Consider the following 11,880-nt stretch of genomic DNA (forward strand, 5'->3'; position numbering starts at 1 on the left):
AATTATATTTTGATTTTGTTGTTGGCCCGTGAGAAAATATTTAACCTACAGTAAAACAGGACGTGGAAAGGCTGCAGACAGATGAATAGAATAGAAAACCCCTTTATTGCTCCTCAGCGGGGAAAGCTAGATGTCACAGCAGCGATGACACGTATTACAGGAGAACAAAAGGAGAATAATAGAGAAAAATGAATAAACAACAAGAAAACATTGTTACGGCCGCAGCCGTTTTGAAGCCCAGAGGTGTGCTCCGCGCCGTTCCCTGTGCAGCAGCGCAGCACCACGGACAGCTACGCTCTGGGATGTTGTCCTTACTCCAGCACCATGGAGAGCGCCGGAGCGGCAGGCACAAGCAGCTGGGACTTTTTATCTCATCAGCCGGCCCTTCAAAAGCGGCCAGCTGGAGCTCATCAGGGGAGAGAAATGTTTGGAGTTGCAGAGGCAACGTTTGTTCTCTCCCCATTGGCAGTTACCAGAGACTTTGTAGTTAATACCAGGTTGTTGTTGGCTTTTTATAAAGAAGCAGCTTTAGAACCTTTTGTGTTTTGGGATATTTGCAGTTAAGCGGTAATTTTGGTTTTGGTGTGTCTGCTAGACCATCTTGTGGTTTAAATTACCAGGTGGGGATTATTCCCCTTTTGAAGTCTCAGTTTCCTGAGCTATTTTTGTTGTTTGGGTAACCTAAGTTAATTCAGCATTTGGTTTTGTCTGTTAGACAAACCTTGGTTAATTTAAGGGTGGGATTTCCCCCTTTTGCGTTTCATTCCCTTTTTAAATAAAGGAGATTAATTTTAAGAGTGGTTGGTCCTCTGGACATTTTCAGTTATCCGTTTAAACTCAGTTTGGTAAGGGTTTTTGGCCCTTCTTTTGGTACTTTCTTTTTGTAATAAAATCCTTGAAAGGAAACTTTGAGTTTGGTCTTGCTTGGACAAGCCTTTTTCTCCCCAACGAGGGTCACTTTTGTTAGACTGGTCCATCTTATGTTTATTCCCCTCACCTTCCTAGCTGAGCCCATAGAGGGGTGTAACATAAATGGGGGCTCGTCCGGGATTTCACTGATTTATAGCTGTTTTATTACACGGTTATAGCCTGTTTTAGATCAGTTAAGCCCATGCCAAACGTTTGGACTAGTTTTAACATTTGCTCTTTGTTGGTTTTGTGAAGACACAAAACCCACGCTGTTTTGTGTTGTGTCATTTTGTTTTGTGCTTAAACATGGCTCAGTTTTGTGTGGAGACATTTATGGAGGCTCCATCCCGTGAGGTGCTGGAGCGTTGCCGCAAGGCTGACCTTCTGCAGATAGCTGTCAACCTTGCTCTTGACATCCCAAACCCTGTGCTGAAAAAAGACTTGAAATTGCTCATTGTGGAGCATTTGGAGGACATGGGGATTTTAAAGACTGAGAATGAGTCTGGTGCAAAGACGGAACCAGAAGGATCTCCTGCAGATCCTGATGAATGTGACGATCCTGAAGTCCCTGCTGCTGCGGAGGATCATGAGGGTGAGACGATGGAGACAGGAAAAACTCCTCTAACCGTACGAAAGTCTGTTCCGACCTCCCCAGGTTCGCCGACGGAAGGATCTCGAGACGCACGACTGCAGGTGCGGCTGGCACGTCTGGACATGGAAAGAGAGGAGAGAGCCCAGGCTAAAAGACTCCAGATGGAACTGGAGGTTCGGAGGATGGAGATTGAAGCTGACACAGCTGTGAGAATAAGGAAATTGGAACTGGAAGCCCAGCTTTCCAACCCTGGACTTCATATCACGCCCACCAAAGCTCCGCAACCCGCCACAACCCCGGCCTTTGACATTAGTAAGTGCATTTCCTTAATGCCTACATTTAGAGAGACCGAGGTTGACAGCTATTTTGTAGCTTTTGAAAGAATTGCGGAGACGTTGCAGTGGCCGCGCGGGGTGTGGTCTCTGCTGCTCCAGTGCAAGCTGAGCGGCAGAGCTTTAGAAGTTCTGTCTGCGCTCCCTGTCACAGATAGTCTGGACTATGACCGAGTGAAAACTGTTATACTACAAGCGTATGAGTTAATCCCTGAAGCTTATCGTCAAAAATTCAGACAAGCTAAGAAAAGTGCTGGACAAACACATGTGGAATTTGCACGTGAAATAAGCATGCTGTTTGATAAATGGTGTGCGTCCACAAAAATTAAAACTTTGAGTGACCTCCGAGAGCTTATCCTTTTGGAGGATTTTAAACGTAAGCTGCCTGAGAGACTGGTAACCTACTTAAACGAACAAAAAGTCAGCACTTTATCAGCTGCGTCCCTTTTAGCGGACGAATTCACACTCACTCACAGAGAGATTGTGAGGAGAGATGAGAGAAAAGACGTTCAGCCCGTTTTGATGAAGAAATCCATAAAAAGAAGCTCTCAAAACGGAAATCCTGAAACCCGTACCTGTTACTATTGTCACAGAACGGGACACGTTCTTAAGGATTGTTTTATGTTGCAGAAAAAGAACGGGAAGCCCACTGCAGCTCCTAAGGAAGTTGCATTCCTTAAAAAGTCGCCTGTGGTTAACCCCTTGTGCGCCGCCGGGGAGCCTGATGCTTGTTTTGCACCCTTTATTCTTTCGGGGGAGATCTCGTTGACTCCTGGTGATGCAGACAAGCAAAACGTTCGCATTTTGAGAGACACAGGTGCGTCTCAAACGTTAATACTGAGCAGCGCACTCCCATTTTCAGCCAGTAGTTCACGCGGGTACGCTGTTTTGTTACAGGGAATTGAAATGAAATCCCTGCCTGCCCAGGTGCACCGCGTTCACCTGGAATGCCAGCTCGTTAGCGGCTGCTTTGATGTTGCCATTTGTGACCATTTACCGGTAAACGGGGTTGATGTGTTGTTGGGGAATGATGTTGCTGGAGGTAAAGTGCTACCTCTTCTAGAAGTAGTTCCTCAACCTCAAGCCGAACATGTAAATTGTGCTGCTGATTCACATTTTTACCCAGCTTGTGCTGTCACCCGTTCGCAAACGCAGAATAATGCGGACATCCAGTTAAGTGACTCGGTGCTGATGAGACTCCTCAGTGATGACTCCGAACAGACAGCCCATGATGAACTTGGATTTGTTCCGTCATCAGACGCAGAAGAGCAGAGAGAAAAGGCTGATGCTGATCCTCAGCAAGGAGAACCTTTTCCACTTACGGCAGAAACCCTTTCTGCTGCACAGAAGAGTGATATTACTCTGAAACCTTATTTTGAACAGGTGACCACTTCAGATAAAACAGACAAAACTACAACACATTATTTATTAGATAATGATGTGCTGGTGCGTTGTTGGCCTCAGCCCGCGGCTGAGGGCATGGAATGGGGGTTGGTGAAACAAATAATTGTTCCATCCTCTTACAGAGAACATGTGGTCTCCTTGGCACACGAGAGTGACTGGTCTGGTCATTTGGGTGTCAACAAAACTTATAAACTGTTGTTGCAGCATTTCTTTTGGCCAGGGATGAAGAAAGAGGTGTCTCTCTTCTGTCGGCGTTGCCATGTCTGTCAGATGACAGGAAAGCCGAACCAGCCCATTCCTCCTGCCCCGTTACAGCCCATTCCTGTAGTGAGTACGCCTTTTGACCATGTCATCTTAGACTGTGTGGGACCTTTACCTCCTTCTAGAACAGGAAAGCGATTTTTGTTAACCCTTATGTGTTCAGCTACAAGGTTTCCGGAGGCCATACCGCTGAACTCCATCACCACCAGGTCTATAATCAGAGCTCTAACCCATTTCTTCTCCATCTTTGGGTTACCAAAGGTAATACAGACCGACCAAGGGACAAACTTCAAATCTAAACTGTTCAAACAGGTAACAAAAACCTTAGGAATCACACATGTCATGTCATCCGCGTATCATCCTCAGAGTCAAGGCGCTTTGGAAAGATGGCACCAAACTTTAAAGGCAATGCTGACAAAGTATTGCTTAAGTAAAAGCAAAACGTGGGAAGAAGGATTGCCTTTTGTGTTGTTTGCTGCTCGTGAGGCTGTGCAGGATTCTCTTGGTTTTAGTCCTGCCCAGCTTGTGTTTGGACACACTCCTCGTGGTCCCCTGAAAGCTCTAAAAGAGAGATTTCTTTTTTCTGATCCGCCTGACAGAAAAGTGCGGGAGTATGTCCAACTCTTCCAGAAAAGATTAAAGGAAGCAAACTCTATTGCTAAAACTCACTTGGACAAAGCTAAACTGAAGATGAAGGTTCAGTATGATAAGACGGCAACCAGACGTAACTTTGCAGTTGGAGACAAGGTACTGGTTCTAACTCCTTTGTCCAATTCGGCTCTCAGCACCAAATTTGAGGGACCATTTGAGATCCTGAGTAAGCTCGGGGACACAAATTATGTGCTACACACACCTGCCAGGAGACAAAAAAGCAGGGTTTGTCATGTTAACATGTTGAAGCGCTATGAGGATGGTTCCCCTCTGTCTAAACCTGTAACAACTTGTGTTTTAGTACCAGATGCTGCTAACAAACCTATGGTACCACAGGAAGCTGGTGAAGTCGGAGAAGACTTCCCCTCTAGTTGTAGTCCTCGGTTAAATAACTCCGAGGCACTTAAGGAACTGGAAGGACAGATAACACATTTGTCACCTGAAATGGCTGGAGACTTGGTGAAGTTAATTCACTCTAGGAAGAGTCTGTTTGTTGATGTGCCCACTCAGACCACTGTGTTAGCACATCATGTTGAGGTGAGTGAAGCCAAGCCCATTAGACAGCATCCGTACCGTGCTAGTCCCGAGAAAAGACTGATTATGAAAGAAGAAACGGAGTACTTATTGAAAAATGGCTTTGCTATTCCCAGCAGGAGCCCCTGGAGTTCACCCTGTCTGGTGGAGAGGAAACCAGATGGAACCGCTCGGTTTATAACCGATTACAGGAAGTTAAATGCGGTTACCATCTCAGACTCATATCCTCTACCCCGTATAGATGATTGCGTTGACAGTGTGGGACCTTCCAAGTTTGTGACTAAGTTGGACCTGTTAAAGGGATATTGGCAGGTACCTTTAACAGAAGAAGCTTCTCTTATGTCAGCTTTTGTTACCCCAGATGCCTTTTTACAGTACACTGTGTTACCCTTTGGCATGAAAAATGCACCTGCCACCTTCCAAAGGTTAATTAACACTGTTACTTCTGGCCTCTCACATTGTAGTGCTTACCTCGACGATATTGTTGTTTATACAGACACCTGGGAAGAACACCTCAACACTCTCACTCAGTTATTTGATCGTCTGGTGCAGGCCAACCTGACCCTGAACTTGGCCAAATGTGACTTTGTTAAGGCTACCGTCACTTACTTAGGTAAAGAAGTTGGGCAGGGGAAAGTAAAGGTCCTGCATGAAAAGGTGAAGGCTATGATGTCGTTTCCTCCTCCCTCTACTCGCCGAGAACTGAGACGGTTCCTGGGCATGGTTGGATACTATAGGGGGTTTTGTCGAAACTTTTCTGCCGTTGTTCTTCCTCTCACAGATCAGCTAAGTCCCAAAAGGAAGTTTGAATGGACTTCGGAGTGCCAAGCCTCTTTTGAGGCTGCCAAGCTGCTGCTGTGCTCTGCTCCTGTCCTGGCTGCACCCGATCTGACCAGGCCGTTCAAGCTGGAAGTTGATGCCAGCGCTATAGCCGCTGGAAGTGTGCTGATCCAGGAAGATTCAGCTGGTATTGCTCATCCGGTCTGTTATTTTTCTAAGAAGTTCAACCGACACCAACTGCACTATTCCACCATTGAAAAGGAAACGTTGGCTCTACTCCTTTCATTGCAGCATTTCCACGTTTACGTGGGTTCCAGTTGTTCTCCTACAATAGTGTATACAGACCATAACCCTTTGACTTTCCTCAGTAGGCTGTATAACCAGAACCAGCGGCTCATGCGGTGGGCGCTCATCCTACAGGAATATGCCATCGAGGTTCGACACAAGAAGGGGACTAACAACATCATTGCTGATGGGTTGTCCAGAAGTTTTGGTAACCTGTAGCGTCCAATAACCACTACATATCATAGATGCATACAATTTGTTTTAACTCCTCCTTCCAGGGCCCCTTGTAGGCACAAGGGCTTCACCCTCTTTAGGGTGTTGCCGTTTGTTGTTTTCTCTAGGGTTGCGGCAAGAGGCTAGTGTTGTCTGTGTCCTGCAGACATCTCGGGAGCACCCCAGGGTGATGGGGGACGGGCTTGCCAATGGGCCACCCCTCGTCGTCGCTGGTTTGTATGTGTACACCCACACATGTGCTTAATCTGCCCGCCTTAACCCGCATGAAGAGCAAGGGTTGAGTTAGAGAAGCTCCCCCATAGGTAGTTAGCGGGATGCCCTGGTTGTGTGTAAATGGAGGATACTGTTGAGTTTTAAATGCATCTTGCGTTTTAAGAAAAAAGATGGTGGTGTCTTAGGTATGGTTTTAGATTCTTTATCTCACCCCCTCCTTTTTTCTTTTAAGGGTGGGGATGTTACGGCCGCAGCCGTTTTGAAGCCCAGAGGTGTGCTCCGCGCCGTTCCCTGTGCAGCAGCGCAGCACCACGGACAGCTACGCTCTGGGATGTTGTCCTTACTCCAGCACCATGGAGAGCGCCGGAGCGGCAGGCACAAGCAGCTGGGACTTTTTATCTCATCAGCCGGCCCTTCAAAAGCGGCCAGCTGGAGCTCATCAGGGGAGAGAAATGTTTGGAGTTGCAGAGGCAACGTTTGTTCTCTCCCCATTGGCAGTTACCAGAGACTTTGTAGTTAATACCAGGTTGTTGTTGGCTTTTTATAAAGAAGCAGCTTTAGAACCTTTTGTGTTTTGGGATATTTGCAGTTAAGCGGTAATTTTGGTTTTGGTGTGTCTGCTAGACCATCTTGTGGTTTAAATTACCAGGTGGGGATTATTCCCCTTTTGAAGTCTCAGTTTCCTGAGCTATTTTTGTTGTTTGGGTAACCTAAGTTAATTCAGCATTTGGTTTTGTCTGTTAGACAAACCTTGGTTAATTTAAGGGTGGGATTTCCCCCTTTTGCGTTTCATTCCCTTTTTAAATAAAGGAGATTAATTTTAAGAGTGGTTGGTCCTCTGGACATTTTCAGTTATCCGTTTAAACTCAGTTTGGTAAGGGTTTTTGGCCCTTCTTTTGGTACTTTCTTTTTGTAATAAAATCCTTGAAAGGAAACTTTGAGTTTGGTCTTGCTTGGACAAGCCTTTTTCTCCCCAACGAGGGTCACTTTTGTTAGACTGGTCCATCTTATGTTTATTCCCCTCACCTTCCTAGCTGAGCCCATAGAGGGGTGTAACAAACATAAATCCTGAATAGATTTTAAAAATGCTGAATATACCACAAGTATTGAATATCACTGATGTATTTGATTTAAAATTGACTTGCTCGTGTGGAATTTGGTTATTCCACAATCAGTGTTAATGCAAAAATAAGTTTGTTTCCAAATTAAAAGGTTCAAAATTGCATACATGTTGATAAACAAAATGCGCAAATTTGCCATCACTTTTTCAAAAAATATTAAGTGTCGTCCCATATTTTCATTACGGCCCAGTGTGAATTTGAGTTTGACACCCCTGCAATAAACACTGGTACATCGGAGTCTCTAACCTGCAGTTTAATCTTTAAACTGCTTTCCACATCCTATTAGTGCCTGCAACCTAACCCTACAATCAGAACCAGATCTGATTCCATAGTGAAAATCAATGATGCGTTAAACCAACACATCTTGATTTAAACATGAACAAACAGGAACACTGCCCCACCTAATAATAATTATCCAAATACATATCTGAAGCAGATGGAATCCAAAGTCAATCCTCTCAAATTTTGAGATGCAAGTACACATAACTTTGAGTCGTCGTCGTCATCGTCTTCCTCCGCTTATCCGGGTCCGGGTCGTGGGGTCAGCATCCCAAATAGGGAGCTCCAGGCTGTCCTCTCTCCGGCCTTCTCCACCAGCTCCTCCGGCAGGACCCCAAGGCGTTCCTGGACCAAATTGGAGACGTAACCTCTCCAACGTGTCCTGGGTCGACCCGGGGGCCTCCTGCCGGCAGGACATGCCCGAAACACCTCCCCAGGGAGGCGTCCAGGAGGCATCCTGACCAGATGCCCAAACCACCTCAACTGGCTCCTTTCGATCCGGAGGAGCAGCGGTTCTACTCCGAGTCCCTGCGGAATATCCGAGCTCCTCACCCTATCTCTAAGGCTGAGCCCGGCCACCCTACGGAGGAAACTCATTTCGGCTGCTTGTATCCGCCCTAAGTGGCTGGGGGGGAGGGAAGTCTGGGCTTAGGCTGCTGCCCCGGTGACCCAATCCTGGAAGAGCAGATTAAAATTGATGGCTGGATGGATAAATAAATTGCATATGATACACAAATAATCTTTCAATTGGAAAAGGCAGCAGGATGCTCCAATATTGCACCCATGAACATTTAAAAGGTCACCCCTTATTCAGAAGCTGCACCATTTGAGTGTCTGAAGTCAACAACTCAAACCATGGTTAGAAAGCATTACAAGCAGCTGAAAATATTTGATCTCATTATCTATAATTTAATTGATGTAAGTTAGTGAAATTCAGTGGCTGGGACATAATCACCTTGTTCTCTGGTTTTTTGGTGTGTTTCTCCATCAGAAGACAGAATAAACCTGGGATATTTAGTATGACTTTAAAAATGTTTAAATGTTATTAGACCTAAATCTGAATCCACAACCTATATTAGGTAAAAGATGAAAACTAAAAGCAGTAAAACAAACTAACAAAAAAAAATAAACAACTAAGGCACTCTGCAGCACTCTATAACAACAAAGGCAGCACCAATATTTACGCACAATGATTTTTTATTTTTATTTTTGCGTTGTGATTTAACAAAGGTCCTGCCAGGGTGCAATACAAATAATGCAAACACCTTTGAATCAATCTTTCATTTCTTACCTTTTCAAAGACAAGGATAAAGAATATTTAAGATAGATGTGTTTACTTTCAATTGCTGATTTTGCTATAATGTTCTTTATAATTTACAGTGATTATGTGTTGGTTATGATCCTAAATAGAACAAGCATAGATCTGTCACATCAGTGTTAGGTCCTTGTGCTTATAATCTAATGTGGAACTCCCAATTAACCTAACATGCAAGTTAAATTAAAATGACCTTGGGAATGTGAGTGTGCACCATCGTTTTCCTTGTGTGCACAGTGTTGGCCCCCTGATGAACTACCTAACCAATCTCGCCCAGGTGAAATCGATTTGTTAAGACAAACAATAAAATCAAATTAAAAGAAAACTAGCATTCATTGGATTTTAGCACAAGCGTGGTGTATTAATCATTTTCCAAGATGCTGTGCGTCTTTTCAATTATTTTCATGGCAACAAAATGGCACGAAACCCCTCTTTCATGATTCCAATGACCAGACAGTTTTGACCTTTTAATGAACCACACTGTGCCGTGTTGCAGTGTAACCTTTTTGAGATCCAATTTTTACTGTATAATTATGAGTGATGCTGCCTGCCTGCTCCGCCCTCGCAGTCATTCACTTCACACATTAAAAGACACAAAACACACAGGGCGATGCTAAGAGCCGCTAGAACAGAGGTTTCATCTCTAACTGGGTCATTCAGCACTCCGGTATCAATTCAGCTCACTTGTATGAAAGTTCGAAGCCTAAATAGGAGGAGACCTTGAGCAAGGCAAGGACACACCAAAGGCTTACAACTCCCTCATGGTACATAAGCACCTAAAAACCGCACAGTGAGGCCACACACGTCGCTGGTGGTGGGGGGTGGGGGGGTGGGGGTGGGGGGTAAAAGTGTGCATATTATTGTGAAAACTTAACTGCCACAGCACTATTTATATAGTTATAATATTATACCTAAAACTGTCCCAAACTGACCCAATAATGCTGAACAAATCATTACACTATAGTAATGATAAGCATGAAACTCGCGAGTTTTTTGGTAGATTATAATAATAAAATGAAATACTGAAGAACTCACTGGCAGAAAGCTGTCACAGCTGATTGAATATGTTGCATTAATTAAAACAAACTGTAAAGCAGCTCAAACACATTAAGGATGAGGTTAAATCCTTGGTTAAGATATCCTTCCAATGTCACCTATTGTGTTGAGCGTCCAAAATCTGCCGGAGCAGCTTTCTTGATTTCAGCAGGGAATGACTGATCATCCCTCAAAGCTTAATTTCCTCTCTAAGAACTGCGCAACCTGAAATATGATGTCACACAGCATGCACAACCCACTCTGCTACCTGGTGTCTACATATATTTACTGCTTTTTTATGTTTTGTTTATTTTTCACATGCACAATTTTGTTAAAGACCAAGTTCTCTCATTTTTTCTGAATATTTGCAGTGGTCTCTAGTAGAAATGAATGCCTCGTGAGTGAATCTCTGTGGTGAAAAAGCTGTGGCGCTCCCGTTTCAGGAAGTAAAAGTTAGTCAGAGGAGAGGGGAGTAGAACATGGTAGGAAGTTTTAGATTCTGGATAAGCAAAAGAGAATGGATGGATGGACAGATGGATTGACGGATGAGATGATCCACGAGGCCAGTTGTAGCTCAGGAGGTAGAGTGGTTTGTCTAATAATCAAAAGGGTTGCCAAATTGATCCCAGCTCCTTAAGAGACATTTTTTTGTTTTGTTCTCGGGGAAGACATTTCGCCTTAATCGCTTGATGGCGGTGGTCCGAGGGACCGGAGGCACATGTGTACGGTAGCCTCACCTCTGCCAGTGTTCCCCAGGGCAGCTGTGGCTTTATTGTAGCTCATCACCATCAGTGCATGAATGAATGATTCACTAGTGTAAAGCACTTTGGAGTCTACTGACTCAGAAAAGCTCAGGTCATTTACCATGGATGGATGAATGGATGGAGGGACTAAATAGAAAGTTTAAGACTGCTTTACATTTAGAATATTATTTATCCACCTTTTTGCCTTGCAGCAGAAGGTAATAATGTTTTAGTGTATATTTGTGTTTATGTTGTTTATCTTAGCAATAGATACTGAAGGTTAGGGCAGCAGTAGCTCAGGAGGCAGAGTGGGTTGTCCAGCAATTAGATGGTTGTGGGATCGATCCCGCCTCCCACCAGAGAATGCTGCTGTTGTGTCCTTGGGCAAAACACTTAACCCCCTATGCCTGCTGGTGGTGTTTGGAGTGACTGATGGCGCCAAAGCTCGGAAGCCTTGCTTCCGTCATTGTGCCGTAGGGCAGCTGTGGCTATGATGTAGCTCATCCCCATCGGCATGTGAACATGTGAATGGATGAATGATACAGTAGTAGGAAGCGCTTTGGAGTCCTCTGAAAGGCACTATGCAAGTGCGGGTCATTATCTGTTAAAATAGCCCCTGCCGTCTGCCATTGATGAGTATTGAAACAACAACCATGCAACACCATGTTGTGTTTTAGCAGCCAGAGATGTGAGGCTTGATGTTCGCCTACTCCACACGTCTAATGGGTTAATCTAATTGAGACATTAAATAACTTGCTCCACCAAAAAGCTTAAAGTGACAGTGTGTATTTTTTCTGGTGATAGGGGGCAGTAGATATCTAAATCGTTGCAAGCAAGCTGTATTTTTGTGTTGGAGTAAGAACTTACCAACGGATGTCCATTAGGATCAAAAAGCTCTATGGAGTGCAAACTTCAACAAAATGACAAACACATCAGACTCCCTTTCATCACTGGCAACAAGTGAAGAGGTAAATGTGTAAAACAACAATGTTTATGACTGGTGAAATTTTGTAACTGTTTGTTACAAATCAACAAAAGCATTTTGGCCTCAAGGGCTCCCGTAGAAGGAAACGCAGCATCTAATACAGGGTCGCCCAGAGACTTAGACCCACTCCCATGTATTTTAGACCTGATTTTTACGGTTGTATGTTGCAAAGCCGCCAATATTTTTCAACAACTGGGCACCATTTCA

General features: G+C 44.5%; 1 protein-coding gene across 1 annotated transcript; it reads left to right on the forward strand.

Annotated features, from left to right (window-relative positions):
• The first annotated feature begins 238 nt into the window (after window positions 1–238).
• LOC139071673 (uncharacterized) lies at window positions 239–7,231 on the forward strand. The gene is made up of 3 exons (XM_070554497.1): window positions 239–1,813; window positions 3,442–3,564; window positions 3,662–7,231. The coding sequence occupies exons 1-3, from the start codon at window positions 1,216–1,218 to the stop codon at window positions 5,965–5,967; spliced, it is 3,027 nt and encodes a 1,008-aa protein (XP_070410598.1). The 5' UTR covers window positions 239–1,215; the 3' UTR covers window positions 5,968–7,231.
• The last annotated feature ends 4,649 nt before the right edge of the window (window positions 7,232–11,880 follow it).

The sequence above is a fragment of the Nothobranchius furzeri genome, chromosome 9, assembly GCF_043380555.1.
Source record: "Nothobranchius furzeri strain GRZ-AD chromosome 9, NfurGRZ-RIMD1, whole genome shotgun sequence".
Classification (NCBI taxonomy): Eukaryota; Metazoa; Chordata; class Actinopteri; order Cyprinodontiformes; family Nothobranchiidae; genus Nothobranchius; species Nothobranchius furzeri.